This window comes from Mangifera indica, chromosome 13, assembly GCF_011075055.1.
Source record: "Mangifera indica cultivar Alphonso chromosome 13, CATAS_Mindica_2.1, whole genome shotgun sequence".
Taxonomy (NCBI): Eukaryota; Viridiplantae; Streptophyta; class Magnoliopsida; order Sapindales; family Anacardiaceae; genus Mangifera; species Mangifera indica.
Genome location: NC_058149.1, coordinates 13,279,951 through 13,296,861, shown reverse-complemented (window position 1 = coordinate 13,296,861; position 16,911 = coordinate 13,279,951). Strand labels below are relative to the sequence as shown.

The 16,911-nt window shown below is 33.7% G+C and overlaps 2 protein-coding genes and 1 long non-coding RNA gene across 3 annotated transcripts; all 3 read left to right on the top strand.

Annotated features, from left to right (window-relative positions):
• Window positions 1-421: 421 nt before the first annotated feature.
• On the top strand, window positions 422-3,491 carry LOC123194300 (D-amino-acid transaminase, chloroplastic). Its single transcript, XM_044607472.1, has 5 exons — window positions 422-797; window positions 879-925; window positions 1,021-1,199; window positions 1,874-2,547; window positions 3,251-3,491. The coding sequence occupies exons 1-5, from the start codon at window positions 629-631 to the stop codon at window positions 3,343-3,345; spliced, it is 1,164 nt and encodes a 387-aa protein (XP_044463407.1). The 5' UTR covers window positions 422-628; the 3' UTR covers window positions 3,346-3,491.
• A 2,189-nt stretch (window positions 3,492-5,680) lies between these two features.
• Window positions 5,681-11,835, top strand: LOC123194299 (TOM1-like protein 9). Its single transcript, XM_044607471.1, is given in 11 exon segments — window positions 5,681-6,328; window positions 6,867-6,945; window positions 7,452-7,550; window positions 7,649-7,762; window positions 8,123-8,283; window positions 8,695-8,776; window positions 9,044-9,129; window positions 9,289-9,456; window positions 10,007-10,512; window positions 10,900-11,487; window positions 11,490-11,835. Coding segments are annotated over 11 exon segments (2,007 nt in total). The 5' UTR covers window positions 5,681-6,227; the 3' UTR covers window positions 11,513-11,835.
• Window positions 11,836-14,401: 2,566 nt separating this feature from the next.
• Window positions 14,402-15,096, top strand: LOC123194007. The gene is made up of 3 exons (XR_006497188.1): window positions 14,402-14,475; window positions 14,743-14,793; window positions 14,954-15,096. It is a non-coding gene; the product is annotated as an uncharacterized LOC123194007 (long non-coding RNA).
• The last annotated feature ends 1,815 nt before the right edge of the window (window positions 15,097-16,911 follow it).

The window sequence follows — 16,911 nt, the reverse complement described above, 5'->3', positions numbered from 1 at the left end:
TTTTATTATATTTCTCCTATTTTTAAAAATGATAATTACATGATAAAAATTTAATAGAATACAAAACTTTTAACCTCTATTATTTGAGCTCAATTATATATAAATCTTTATCATATTTGAATTTTGTTTAATATTAATAATATCATTTTAATATATATTAATTAAAATAATATCATTTTATTTTGTTTATATTAAATTTTTTAAATTTACAAATATGATAAGCTAAACAATTTTAAAATTTGAATTTAAATTTAAAGATATTTAATTTTTAAATTTAAACTCATTTAAATAAAATTCGTTTCAAATTTGTTTTATTTAACCATTAACTTCATTTCGGACCGATTCGGTGAAAATCGACTCTAATTACAAAGATTTAATATCCGCAATTTGTAAAGTTCCCAATCATGTGACCACGCGCCACCAAGGAGCGTAGCGGAGTGCAATCTACGAATCTCCGCCGGCTGTAAATTTTTTATGGAAACCTTTAACCTTACGTCTTGTCGGCTCACTTGGTTTTATAGCTTTGGAATCTTTGCAGTCAATGTATTTAACATGAATGTGGAATCCACTAGAGTTCACTGCTTGATCTCACCTTAACTCTGAGTCTCCGACGCTCTTGTTCTCCCCCATGGCGTCTGTCCAAGCGCCCTTCTCTCAAAACCAACTTTTCCCCACCAAACTCACTGATCGTGGCAGCAATTCGGAGCTAATTTCACACCATTTATCTTTTTCAAGACATGGTTCGATCAGAGAATTGAGGATCGTTAGATGTTCCGGTCAAAACGAAGCCTTGGTCGGTTAGTATCAATCTAATTTCTGTTATTTTGGATTGTTAGATTGATGGTAACCCCTTATAATATCATTCTTAATCGTGGCAGATTCCGGTCCTCAAATAGTTGATGTTCCACTACTGTCTTGCTCAGAGGTTTGTTTTCTTTGTTATTTTAAACCTCAAATAGTTGATGTTCCACTACTGTCTTGCTTATGGTGAGTTTTGAATGCGTGTTTATATCTGATAAGGCTATTGAAATGCTCAAAGTGAATCGAGCAAAGCAGAAGAGCAAGCAGCAATTTCTGGCCATGTACTCTAGCGTTTTTGGTGGAATAACAACAGACCCAGCGGCTATGGTGATCCCTATGGATGATCACATGGTCCACCGGGGACATGGTGTCTTTGATACTGCTGCAATTGTGGACGGGTGAGTAAATTTCACCTCCAAACAAGGCATCTTTCTTATTCTTGATCAGAATCGATTGATGAACTTGCTTATGTCATATTAGAGGTATTGTCGAGTTGTTTCATGTGTAACTTTTAAGCGTCTCAATGTATTATGAACTTCTGTTCATAGCTGCTGAAAGTAGATTATTGATGTTTCCTATCACTAATTACTATTCTAAGCTTTCCATATTCACAGTGTGTTACAAAAATATTTAGTCAACTATTTAACAATGAAACAAGAACATTTAAATTTTTTAATAGACAACTCATAGTTTGCTGACAAGTTTTAGAAAATTGAAATTGAAATGATAATATTCATCTTTCCTTTGAAGTTGAGCTCTGTTCTTTCTTTTCCTTTTTACCCTAAAATGTATAATGTACTACTTGTTAATATTATTGTATTTACTTTCTTAATACATTAAACCAGTATCTTATCTGCGATTTCAAGATAAGAAAAGCATGTTTCGTGACACATATACAAACATGCATAAGTTTTATTTTTCATATACAAACATGCATAAGTTTAATTTTCATAATATTAAAATGATGAACTACATTCACTCCAATTTAAGATCATTATTGTTACTCTGTTCTCTTCTCAGGCTACCTATTACCATCTATCTCTTACCTCATTACTGATTTTCCACATTTCAGATACCTGTATGAATTAGACCAACATCTTGATCGAATAATAAGGTCAGCCTCCATGGCCAAAATTAAACTTCCTTATGGCCGGGAAAGTCTAAGAAGAATACTCATACAAACTGTGAGTGCTTCCAAGTGTAAGAAAGGATCATTAAGATATTGGCTTTCAGCTGGAGTGGGCGATTTTCAATTATCTCCAAGTGGGTGCCATGGACCTGCATTTTATGCCATTGTAATACAGGATGAATCAATGTTTATTTCAGAAGGCATTAAAGTAGTAACTTCATCTATCCCAATAAAACCTCCACAATTTGCCACCATGAAGAGTGTGAATTACCTACCAAATGTGCTTTCAAAAATGGAGGGTGAAGAACATGGTGCATATGCTGCCATTTGGCTTGATACTGATGGCTTCATTGCTGAAGGGCCTAACATGAATGTGGCTTTTGTTACAAAAGCAAAGGAGCTTCTGATGCCTCACTTCGATAAAATTTTGAGCGGGTGCACAGCCAAGAGAGTTTTAAGTCTTGCAGAGGCTCTTGTGAGGGAAGGTAAGCTCCATGGAATTACAGTAGATAATGTCACTGTGGAGGAAGGTAAGAGAGCCGAGGAGATGATGCTTATTGGTAGTGGAGTTCTTGTTAAGCCAGTACTGCAATGGGATGACCAGGTCATTGGCAATGGTAAGAACTTTTCCATGTTTTGATATGCCCTTGAAAGCAATACCAATTTTCAACAAATTTACATTAAAATTCTCCAATGGCTTGGTTTCAAATCTATATAGAAGTTGCTTGCAGCTGCACAAACAAGATTTTCACATATCACCTAAGAAAATTGTAGTTAATGTTATGTTTGCCAGATAGATCAAGTGGTTGTTCAAAATATTGATGGGTGATTTAAGGATGCATAAATCATCATTTTTGGTTGCCTGCTTTTTGCATGACTAGTGTTTGTTATTCCAGTTTTTCACTTACAAAATTTTGAGACACTGTTGAAACCATGATGACTCCTTTCCCTTTCATGATACATAACCACGAGTCTTTGTCGACCATGCATTGGTTTTAGCTCTTTATGGCTATGGGGTCCATGTTGGAGGAGTGGGGGAAAACCAAAAAATGGCAACTGTCTTTGTTTAGTTTCCTTAACAAACACTATACTGTTAATTGTTCATTTACTCTCCTCCAACGCAGAGATGTAAGATAGTTTTATGCTATCACTGGAAACTTTTTTCCTTTACAATCCTGCAAGCATCATCTAATTTCATCTTGTGGTTCAAACCTGTAATCCACTGAGCCATCTGCATTATTTTTTATGGTCCAAGTCAAATATAGTTGATTTTTCTTAGTTTTGGGTGCTTACTGTATCCGAATTATATGTTTTCTGTAGGCAAAGAAGGTCCCATATCTGAAGCTCTACTGGATCTATTGTTGGAGGACATGAAATCTGGCCCTGCGACTGTCCGGGTTCCTGTTCCTTACTGAGAACTTCCATCCCTTTTGTTGATCTTGTATTGAAAGTGCTTCACATGTGTCGGTTATGGAGATTGACACGGAAGTTCTGTAATTCAAAATACATATTGATGCAAGTTGCACTGAATTTTGTATATACAAGTTACAGAATTCTGACCTTACTGTGTCATTTCGAGCACTTTTTCTTTTCTTCCTCTTCTTTGGTTCTTCCGAAGAGAAGCAGTACGTACTCCAACATCCATTTTATAAAATCATCTACTTTTCTATCCCTGATGAACAAATTCTTCGTTGGGGGTGAATTTGATCCAAGCCAATTCAGTTTGGCTGAGTGTTTAACTCAATTCGAATAGAATTTGAGTTAGAGTTTAAATTTAGTAGTTAAGTTTGAGTTTGATTCAAATTTCACTATATTGCTACTAATGATCTCGTCAGTAATACCATTCATTTCATTGATGATGTTATTCATTATCTTGTTAACACCATTTATTCTATCAATGACCTTCACTAATATCTCTGGCAATTTGAATGAATTTAAGCTATTATTTAAAATTTGAGTTGAGTTTAAACTAATCCATATTCAAGTTTGATCCAAATTTGAATTCAATCTATGTAATTCATCTCACCATTAGACGCATAAGTTAGATGGGCAGTCTTCTCGGAAACCAACTGGCAAGTCAAATTTAATAAACATGAGATGATTTTGCATGCATTTGCCGAAAAGAAGAAGACGCTGACAATTTCCAATCAGCTAAATTGTTGGAACTCTTCTGTATTCATGTTCGTACATTAGATTATATGGAAATGTGTGGCAATATGATTATCTAAAGAATCTCAATGGACTAATAAATCATTAAAAAAGGACAAATTAATTTATAATCTTTGTGAAACCATCGAATTTGGCCTAAAATATGTTAACCGGTTGCTACCTGATAAGCCACTTTCCCTGTAAAAGGAGATGCCGCCATTTTTGTTTCCTTCTTTCTCAGCCTTACCAATGAATCCCATAAAGATATCATGGACCCATTTATAAAAATAACATAATTTAGTAGCTAGATGACATGAAACTTCAATTTAGTGGTTAAATTACATGAAACTTCTTCCTTTGATCTTAAATTCACTAATTAATTTATGATTTGATTCTGATTCTACCTCGTTCCTTTAATCATATCAAATGTTGGACTTGGACATGAATTCAAACTTGTTCACAAAATTTGTGATATATAAAGTTTTTTTTTAAAATATAATTATAGCTTGCTAAATTTAATTAAGCACGTGTGGTCACCAATCATATGCATGAAACTTAACAAACATTATAGTAGTGGTCACGGTACATGAATACTATTAAAATGAAATATTATTTTCATAATTTATGGGCTGAAGCTGAATAACCATTTCCCACCCAAACTTTTATGATATACTTTGTCACCTTTTAAGTTTCAGGAGTTAATTTTCTCATTCATCCTTCAAAGTTAGATGTTAGTTTTCTTAGTGAAAAATTATTTTTAAGACTTTAAATAATATACAGTATGATAAATATCACTCGCACTTCAAATAGTACAAACAAGTTACATTTTTATTTTAATTATTTTATCTGTTCTTTCTTCTTTTCTAATTTTTTTATTCTTTATTTTTATTTATTGGCCACAACTTTTAGATTTAAAATATGAGTTATGGTTGTAAGCATAGTAGAGTGATGAACTCCAAGTAGTAGACGATATAAGTGTCCCTCAACTTTTTGGCAATAAAGGTGAATTGCTAATTGAAAGATTTGAGAAAGATAGAGGAGATTGCAAAAGTTGAAGATGAAGATATGGGGGTATAAGAGGGTGATAGAGGTGACATTGCGACAAGTAATGACTAGAATTATTGGTGGTGGTGGAGATACAAAAGTGGCTAATAGAGATGTAACTTGAATAATAAGTGGTTAGTGATGAAAGAATAAGAGTGGTTATTGGCAAAACTGGGTGAAAAATAAATATGAACAACATATAGAGGATTTAAATCGAATTGACAATAAATAAAGATGATAATACGATAATATTTAAGAGTAAATCAAGGGTAAATAAAAATTATTAATCAAGGGTAGATAAATTTTTTAAAATTTGTATGGGGCAAACTATTGTTTAGCTTTATTAAAACATTAGACATTTATTTCTGTTCACAACATAAAAATTTAAAAGATTTAAAATGAGGGAGGGAAAATAGACTTTTTAAACTTAAAGTGGAGAAAATCGCCTCATCAAAACTTAGGATGGGAAATAGTGATTCAGCGTAATTTATGTGCAACTTGCCATTACTACTTACCGTCCCGAGGGAACTTCCTATTTTATTGGTGGGTGGTGAGGTATGGACGAGCTACAGAGGGGAGCGAATTTCTTCTTTAAAATTTGTTGATACGACATCGTTCTCTTGTACTTATATGTTGTCTTTTTGCCTCAAAATCGACCCGCGCAGAACACCGAGTTTAATAAACGATAAAAAAGTAAAAACCGTCTGATTATAAAGGTCGGCCAAACTAACCGTATCGGTAGGAGTACACCCCAGAACGGCGGGATTGTTTTACACTTGGCGAATCCTCGTTGGTCCTCTTTCTCGAATGATTTAACCCTGAAAAAACGAAGAAAATTAATGAAAATCATATATAAACGAAAAAAAATTAATAATTTATAAACAGAGAAAGGAAAGAGAGTTTGGCTTAGAGAGAGAAAGTGAAAGGAAAAGAGAGATACCTGTCGATCAAGGACTGTTTGATTTGTTTGATCGGAGAATAGAGTTTTAGTGGCCGGAATATTCAGCGGCGTAACAATAATTTGCTTTGATCTCGGTGCCGCAATCGGTCTGATCTCTCAGAGGCTGTTTCATTTGCTTATTTTTTGTTTGGGAGAGCTGAGAAGATGGTGAATTCTATGGTGGAGAGAGCCACGAGCGACATGCTGATCGGGCCTGATTGGGCCATCAATATCGAGATCTGTGACGTGCTTAATCGCGACCCCGGGTAGGCAGGCGTCGCACTGGATTCTAATCTCTTGCTTCTTTGTTTCGAATTATTGATCTTGCTATTATCGGACCGTTAATCGTTTCTGCCGTCTTGGTTTGGTTTTATATAAATGAAAAGCTTGCCTTGATATTATTGCTTAAACTTTGAATATGTTCTCAGTTTGGTGTTGGTCATTTCGATTTATAAGCAACCCAACGAAGTTGAAATATTGCCGTGAGATAGTAAATTTCTATGATTGTAAATAGCTTATTTTTGGTCGTACTGTTTAAGAATTCTCATATATGGGTTCGGATTATTACTGTTTTTTATTTGACTGACTGTGCTTATAATTTTTCTTATTGTCATTATCATTGACAATCGAGTATGATTACTTAATTTTGGTCCATAAGCCGTTGCTCGTTCTTCACTGTGAATTCTTGCACTAACACTAATTTGTAAACAAAGTTGCTGATAGAAGGCTTTGCAGTTGAAACGACATGTTTTTTCTCTTTTCCTTTAGTCTCTTAAGATTTGTTGTTTGGCAATGTTTTATCAGGCAAGCAAAGGATGTTGTTAAAGGCATAAAGAAACGTATCGGAAGTAAGAATTCGAAAGTTCAACTTCTTGCCCTAACTGTAAGCTCTCTGAGAAATACATGTGTCTAGTTACGGTGCTCAATTTAATATCTATATCAGCTTTTTGGTGCGCTCTGTATCCCCTCATGCATTATACAAATATTTCATCTTGCCATTGACAAGATAAGTTGATATCAACAGTTCAGTGTATGGAACCTTTAATCTTTCAAATACGCAAAAATTTGCCAAAACAGTTCATGCATTAGTTTTTAAAAGATGAAAGTGATTGAATTTGATGCTAATTGGTGGTGCCTGCTCAGTCTTCAAATATTGATGAAATTGTTGTACTTATATATGCTCTTCAAGAGAGTAATGAAGAAGAAACTTCAATTAGGCTTTTGAATTTTTTCTCCTGAACATTTTGTCTAATTCAGATATAGAGTATAAATGAGTCTTTTTTTTATCTGCTGGAATGTTATAGTCTCCCTTCTCATGTCTTTTCATTTTTAACAAATTTGTCCCTCATATTAACTTATTTAAGTTTTACTCTGCTGGCCACATTGTAGTTGTTGGAGACGATCATAAAGAATTGTGGGGACATTGTCCATATGCATGTGGCGGAGAGAGATATTCTTCATGATATGGTTAAAATAGTCAAGAAGAAGGTGAGAATGTTTCTTGACTTTTTATTGCTGTGTTTTCTGGTTCTATGTATTTCCTTTTGCCAAAGCTTGTTCATTGTTCTCATGATTCTGTATTGTAGCCTGACTTTCATGTCAAAGAGAAGATATTGATTCTAATAGATACTTGGCAAGAAGCTTTTGGAGGACCGAGGGCAAGATATCCACAATATTTTACAGCATACCAGGAGTTGTTGGTACGTTGCTTGAGGATGGTTGTCTTAGTGATTAATAAATGGAGAAAAACCTATCTGATGAGACTTGGTACAACTATCTGGTATCATCTTCTCATGCATCATCTACAGAGGTTGATTTTATCTTACATTTCTCTTCCTCTTTTGCTATAAGCAGTGCTAATCGCTGTTTTAGTCTTTGCTAATTTCTATTTGTTTCTCCCATAAAGTGGAGAGGAGGGTGATGCCACTGGTTCACTTCCATTTGTGCATGCAAGTTTATTTGCCAATCTGTGTAGGGAGGATGAGAGGAGGAGAGAGAGACTACATGTGACCTTTTTCCTTTTATTTTAGCATACTCTGAATAAAGATTTTGTGTATCAGCGGGCTGGGGCAGTATTTCCTCAGAGATCGGAAAGGTCTGCTCCTGTCTTCACTCCACCTCAAACACAACCTCTATCTTCTTATCCTCAAAATATTCGAAGAGCTGATGATCACCGAGAGGCAGCGGAGTCTTCTGCAGAACCTGATTACCCAACTTTGAGGTGCTTCTCTTTGCTGGTTTTTTAGTGGAGGCTAATTTAGCAGTAGATAATGTCTTCAGCATAGCCATTTATTTGACACTTGAGGGTTTTTTTAAGCTTCCTGTGCCAGTATGATGTTAAAATTTCTCATTTGTTGTTATATATATACACTCTTGATTGGTCTACTGTTTCATTTGTTGAAGTATGGTGATTTCATTTTAGTGGTCCTTCCTTTTTTTTGTCCTCTGTTTCTTCTGTGTACTAGAGTGCTAATTTCACCGGATGATTTGAGTAGTTGCAAAAGTAAAATGAGCGTAGGCTCTTTGATTTGTTTAAATTTTAATGGTTGTATTACTTTTACTATTTCCTTTGCTACCTTCTATGGTACAATTAGTAATTATGAATTTCTTACTTCGGATGGAATTTGACTAGCTTGACAGAAATTCAAAATGCACGTGGTGTTATGGATATCCTTTCAGAAATGCTAAGTGCATTAGATCCAAGCAACAAAGAGGTACTATTCAATACTGATCGAATTGGCTCTTTGCTGCTAAATCTTGGTGTGAGTTGGGTAATAATTAACTTATGTGTAATGCTCAAAAGTTTGAAGTTTGGATCAGTTATGAGATCTATGCATGCAGGTTTATAATTTTTTATGATAAAAAGTATCAACCTCAAAAACTTTTATATTCTTTCAGTTATATTTTCTTTCTCCCCATATATTACAATCTGATGTTGATTTTCTAGTTGTATGTTGTGCAATCTTTATTTCAACTTGCAGGCTGTTAGGCAGGATGTTATTGTTGACTTGGTGGAACAGTGCTGGACATATAAACAAAGAGTGGTACATCTTGTTAATTCAACTGCGTAAGTCATAGTTTTTCATCCACTTGCTTATGTTGTTTATATTCTAATAAGTCAATTTTTTCTATTACTCTTTCAATATCATGGTGTTATATGTCAAGTTTCAGCACTGCTATGTCAACATATATATTTATGCAGTAATTTTTTTTCTACTTCCTTCAGAGATGAATCACTGCTATGTCAAGGCTTAGCACTGAATGATGACTTGCAGCGTGTACTAGCCAAGCATGAATCAATTGCTGCGGGGAAATCTGCTCCAGTGGAGAAGCCAAAGCCTGCACCTAGTGGGGCACTAGTAGATGTAGATGCTACCAAACAGCCGGATGGGAGGTAATTGGTTTTATCCAAACTGTTTATACTATGACTAAATCTGTTGGTATCAGTTGGAACTGATTTATACTTGATGAATTTTTTTTTCACACTGCCTAAGTTTTACCATTGTAGTTTATATTATGAAAGTTCTAAAGCTCTATCAGTCCTGGGTTTATGTTTTAACTGGGTACTGGCACTAAAAACTAGGTATTGGCATTAGTTGGCTGCAGACTTGCTGTATTGGCTATCTCAAGTAGTCTTTCTGCTCTAAGGATTGTTTGGCTGGTTTACCAATTAAGATAATTTTGAATAGGTTTTACAATTTTAAGTGCTTTGAGACCATAGGAACAATCAATTTTATAATGTAAATTGAGGTTTTAAATTTTAGCTTTGCCTTAAATTTAGAATTTTAATAGCTTTTAAAATATATAGTTGTATGGTAAATTAAATTGTTTGCATTTTTTGAATTTCCATGTGTTTCAAGATTGAAGATTATTACAACATAGTTAGAATCTTGATCAGATTGCTTTTTGTTATTTGAGCTGTAAATACAAGGGTGTTTTTGCAGGTCGACCTCAAGTAGTGGTGCTGAGGCTCAACCACTGAATCAATTATTGCTTCCTGCCCCTCCTGCTACTAATGGTCCAACTCCTTCAATGCCTGTCAATCCCAAAATGGACCTTCTGAGTGGTGATGACTATGGCTCACCAAAGGCAGACAATTCATTGGCTCTGGTTCCTGTGGGACAGCCACAACCAAACAGTGCTGCATCTTCTCAGCAGAATGCCCTTATTCTCTTTGATATGTTTTCAGATAGCACCAACACTTCAAATTCTGTCAATGCACAGTTTTCCAATATGGCTGGACAATCAAATCCTTTGTCCCCGCAACAAAATGTTTCAGCCCCTCAATTCCAGCCGCAGAATTTTCAAACTCCAGAAGCTGCGTTTTTCCAAAATGGAAGTGTCCCAGACATGGGATCACCTCGGTATGAGCAGTCGCTTTATGCACAAGGCAACGGCCTTGCCTGGAATGGTCAGCTTCCCCAGCAGCAGCCACACTCACCATCATATGGTACATGTCTAATTTATGACAGACCTTTTATCCATAAAATTTGCAGTTCTCACAGGGCCTATGATTTGCATCCGTATATATTGACATAACACGCCCCATCACTTCTCTGAGCGACTTTTGAGTGTGATTTTCTGCCTTTGTTTCTACCTCGCTGGCCTTTACCATACATTTTTTCTTTTCTTTTTTCCCATAACGGTCAATTTTCTATTCATTCATGAGGATCATAAACTTTTTTTTTTTAAATTCATAATTTTCTTCTTTCGAAAACTGAACTAAAGCGATGTGCTGCTTTTGTGTCTGAGTGGATTCTAGAGACCTAATTCTATAGGTTTTAGCTCTTTACCTGCTTAACTAAATTATTAGCTCACATTGTGGGATGTTGAAAAGGTATGCAAAGCAGTGGGTCACTGCCACTGCCTCCCTGGGAAGCTCAGGCAGTTGACAGCCCGACAGCTGGTTCACAATACCCTCAGCCAATGCAAGTTACTCAGGTGTCTGTTACGCAGTATCAGCCTGTGCAGAGTGGCATGCATCCACTAGGGCATCAACCTGCAGGTAATGAACAGTTAGTTGGCATGTATATTCGGCCTATCACAAGCGGTCATTTTTCGGCAATCAACAACCAGGCCATGCAGAGCAATCAGATAGTTGGGTTCAATCCCCAATCTGTCCATGGTGGGCAGTATATGGGCATGCTTCCACAGCAAATGCAAGCCAACCAAATGGCTTCTATGTATCCACAACAAATGTACGGCAACCAAATGCTGGGATACGGCTATGGTCAGCAGCAAGGGACTCAGTATCTCGAGCAGCAAATGTATGGGTTGTCCGTTAGAGATGACAGTGCATTGAGAACACCTTCGTATCAGGATTCCACTTCCTCTTACTTGCCACCCATGAAGAAGACCTCAAAACCAGAGGATAAGTTATTTGGGGACCTTGTTGACATGGCTAAATTAAAGCCAACAAAGCCCACTCTGGAAGAACTGGTAGCATGTGAAACCTTGACTGGTTTAGCATTTTATTTTCTAATTTATTTTTTTGTTTGCTAACTTGCTTCCTTCTTTTATTTATTTTTAAAATTTTCTATATATATATGTATTCTTCTATTTTGGTCATTTTGATGCAATTACTTTGTTCCTCGTTTGGCATTGGAATCATGTACATTGCTTGTAGAGAAAACCTAAAAAAGAAAAAAAAGAGTTGACAGTGTAGCTGGAAGCGGAGATTCTCTTGGATTTCTGGATATTTTATTCATTTAATTTTTTTCAGAATTTTATGAATAAGATGCTGTGGCAAGTGTTTGCAGCTTTAGGCTCTTTATTTGTTCCTGTTGGCTTCTTGCAGGCAGGCTGCATCTGGTACTTACAGGTGATAAATTCTATTTACTCTTTAGGAATTTGATCGTCCTTGTTCATTATTGGTTCTTTAATTACACTCCTCCAATTGTACTTAGGCCTATGAAAAAAGGCACCAATTTACCAAAATGAGCTGTATTGACTGTAGACTATTGACAACCCCATTTTCTTCAAGCTATGAAATTTTTGTATTTTAAACGTATCAATTGTTATTTTATTAGTTAGGTGGATCCCGTTATTCATTCATGATGTGTGGGTTGGCGTTAAGGGTAGGTTAGACTTGGATTGAAAGGGTCAAGCTTAAGTCACTCAAATTGAGTTGAACTCAAGTTTGGTTATAATATTTAATCAAACTTGAATTGAATTTAGTTTGGTACTCTAGTCAGATCAAAATTAAATGAAATGATACTATTTTAATATGTATTAATCGAAACAATATTGTTTTGACTAATTTAGATCAAGCTCTACTTACAAGCTTACAAATCAAACACTTCAAACTTAAATTTGAACTTATTAGACAGAGCCCTTTCCAATTCAAGCTTATATTGATTTGTAAGTTAGTCGATATTCTAAATATATATTTTTCTTTTTTATATTCAATAAAATTATATATATTTATTTTGAGTACATAACTGAGTACACATTTCATATGTATTATCATGTGATAGGATGAGTTTAAATTAAGAATAAAATAATACTCAATTACATTATGACATATATAAATGTATATCTATTTGTGTATCTAAAATAGATACACATAATATCGCTCTTTTACATTATTATATATTGATTTGTATTTTTTTGTATATGATATATGATAATTATAAATTAATGAACTATTCAGATAGTTGAATATAGCAAAAATACAATTTATTCATATTTTAACTATATATATAAATATATGAGTTTTATTATTTTTCACATCAAAATATATCATAAATATATGATTTTCTAAGTTATGTGATATTCTAAATATATATTTTCCCTTTTTACATTATTGTATATTGATTATATGAATTTGCATTTTCTCATATAGGATATATGATGACTATAAATTCATGTATTATTCATATAAATGAATATGTCATAATAGTATATATATGGGTTTGATGTAATATTTTGTCAATAATATGTTTCAAAAAATATATGATAATATCAATATAATTTTATCAGTTTTCATGAACCAATTGGTTAAAATCAATATAAATTTTCAAATAAAAAATATTTGATTAACCATTAAATTTAATATAACACAATATATAACCGAGTTTAAAATTTTAGTCTTATGACTCTCAAACATAATATAAAGCTGAAATTCAATTATAATATCTCAAACACATAACCCAACCAATTAACAAAATTTCAAAGTTCAAAAGTGAACTTATAATGTATAATGAAATTTTTTTTTGATTGTATATTTAATGTTATTAAATTAGATAAGGAAAAAAAACAATTTTTTACTTAAGTTTTGGTGAAATGATAACAATAAAACTATGTAAACTCATTTTGGGTACATAAATGTATACACATTTATATATGTCATCATGTGATTAGATGATTTTGAATTAAGAATAAAACAATAACCAATCATATGATGACACATATGAGTATGTATATATTTGTGTACCCAAAGTGGATACACATAGTATTACTCGAAATGATAAATATATACATGACAGATAAAAAAACTTAAATATTTATTCAAGTTTTAATCTATTAAGATACATTCACAAATATTTTGTTAAGATTAAAAGATAAAATCGTTATTTTAGCAGTAATATTAAAATAATTAAAATTATATATATATATTTTTTTTAAATTTGGTCTCCCTTGATTAAATTTAAAAAAAAAAAAATTTTTATATCAAACCTAAAATCTGGGCATTTTCTCTGACAAATAGTAGACCAATAGTAGAGAAACAAGATGGAGTCGTCTCGCTAATACACAAAATCTTTATTCAAAGTACGCTAAAATAAAAGGAAAAAAGTCACATGCAGTCTCTCTCTCCTCGTCTCATCCTCTCTACACAGCTTGACAAATAAACTTGCATGCACAAATGGAAGTGAACCAGTGGCATCACCCTCCTCTCCACTTTATGGGAGAAACAAATATAAATTAGCAAAGACTAAAACAGCGATTAGACTAAAACAAATATAAACTTGCATGCATTGCTAGACAACGAGCGTTGTCCAGGTTTTTTAAGCTTCCTGTGCCAGTATGATGTTAAAATTTCTCACTTCTTGTTATATATATACGCTCTTGATTGATCTACCGTTTCATTCGTTGAAGTATCGTGATTTCATTTTAGTGGTCCATCCTTTTTTTTTTTTTGTCCTCTCGTTCTTCTGTGTACTAGAGCACTAATTTCACCTGATGATTTGAGTAGTTGCAAAAGCAAAATGAGCGTAGGCTCTTTGATTTGTTTTAATTTTAATGGTTGCATTACTTTTACTACTTCCTTTGCTACCTTCTGTGGTACAATTGGTAATTATGAATATCTTAGTTTGGATGGAATTTGACTAGCTTGACAGAAATTCAAAATGCACATGGCGTTATGGATATACTTCCAGAAATGCTAAGTGCATTAGATCCAAGCAACAAAGAGGTACTATTGAGTACTGATCGAATTGGCTTTTTGCTGCTAAATCTTGGTGTGAATTGGGCAATAATTAATTTACATGTAATGCTCAAAAGTATGAAATTTGGATCAGTTACGAGATCTATACCTGCAAGTTTATAATTTTTTATGATAAAAAGTATCAACCTCTAAAACTTTTATATTCTTTCAGTTATATTTTCTTTCTCTCCGTATATTACAATCTGATGTTGATTTTCTAGTTGTATGTTGTGCAATCTTTATTTCAACTTGCAGGCTGTTAGGCAGGATGTTATTGAGAGTGGTAAATCTTGTTAATTCAACTGCGTAAGTCATAGTTTTTCACCCACTTGCTTATGTTGTTTATATTCCAATAGCGCTCAATTTTTACTATTACTCTTTCAATATCATGGTGCTATGTGTCAAGTTTCAGCACTGTTATGTCAACATATATATTTATGCAGTAATTTTTTTCTACTTCCTTCAGAGATGAATCACTGCTATGTCAAGGCTTAGCACTGAATGATGACTTGCAGCGTGTACTAGTCAAGCATGAATCGATTGCTGTGGGGAAATCTGCTTGAGTGGAGAAGCCAAAGCCTGAACCTAGTGGGGCACTTGTAGATGTAGATGCTAAAGGATTTTGGCAAGAAAATTAGAAATTTTAGATCATGTTCACATCATATATAACAATGGTAATATAAAATTTATATGGTTTCAAGAAATTAAAACATAAAAACATGTAAATTATCTTGTACCTTGTAAGTTGACTTAAAGTTTGGAAGCTTAAATCACTAAAATAAGTGATTTCTTGACTTGCACCATTCAAAGAATAAAAATGAAAGAAAATGGATGCTTTTTCCTGGCAAAAGAAGAAGAAGAAGAGAAAAATATAAATTTTTCTATATTTTTCTCTCTTTTATTAAACTAAAACTTGATATTTATCAAGGTAAAGCATGTGTTCAATTCTCATTGGTTGATAATTAAGATAAACTAGAATTTGACACATGTTGAATAATTTGTGCCCAAAATTATTTATTCTAACTTTCTAAACAATTTAAAAGGTGTAAAATGACAATTTTGCCCATTTTCCAAATCTTATTCGGAAAACATAATTTTTACCCTCGGAAAGTGCTAGCCAATCATGGATAAATATTTTCAGCTTCATAACACTATTTTCTTCCTTGAAATATGGATGTGACCTTCAAGGTTCATAGTGATGTAATCGTAGGCCCCATATCGAACGATACGTTTCATTATATCACTGTATAAACTAAAACTGTCGTTAACCCATATACTTCATTTTTCGCTACAAAACGAAGCTCCCACTGATCATGTGGTGTCATCTAGCAATGTCTCATGACCCTACAACACAATGAAGTACAAGCTTTACATAATGTCAAATGAATCTTTCTTACTTACACTTATCATGTAGTTCAATCCCTCCGTCGTTACATCCCGATTAAACTTGGATTCATGGAATGTCAAAATCCAATATTTAATCTTTTCGAATATCAAGTAATACATCATAACGTGCTACATCGAAACTCTCTTCATATGGTCTTTTACCTACATTGGTCAGTGTCTTAGATTTTCATGTTTTTCGATATTCATATGAAAACTCGGGAGCAGTCGAGCTGACGGATCCCTGTATGATCATCACTTGTCCTCTCGCTCAAGCAACATATGATCAAAGTGGCTTCTGAACAAGACATGATTAGCCTCGTGGTATACACTGTATGAATCATACGTTCCGAAACGAAACACAACTGTGATATCTCAAGTCAAAGGATCTATACACTAGTATGATTTACGATGTGTCATTGACTACATATTAATGCCCATGTGATCATCGTTCAATGGTCACGTTCGATAAACAATATAATATAATAACCTTTAATCAGTTTTCTAACCATCAAACGGTTCTATTGTTTACCTATGTGTATATCCACCATGTTTAATATCATCCACTGATATACTGTGGTGATATAGCACACACCCACTATGCAATACTATTGCCCAAATAGATTGTCTATGCAGGGAACGATTTGATGACGTTTATTAAAACTCATCGGGACCTTTCACATGTCATATGCATGTAGCTAATATAAATGTAATATACAACTACAACATAGATATAAAAGTGACGCAGAAAACATGTGAAGTATTATTAATAATGTATATGCAAGATATACAACCCCTAAAACCAACAAAGCGATTGGTTTTTAGGAAATATTCTAACAGATGCTACCAAACAGCCGGATGGGAGGTACTTGGTTTTATCCAAACTTTTTATATTATGACTAGATCTGTTGGTATCAGTTGGAACTGATTTATACTCGATGATTTTTTTTTTTACACTGCCTAAGTTTTACCATTGTAATTTATATTATGAAAGTTCTGAAGCTCTATCAGTCCCGGGTTTATGTTTTAACTGGGTACTGT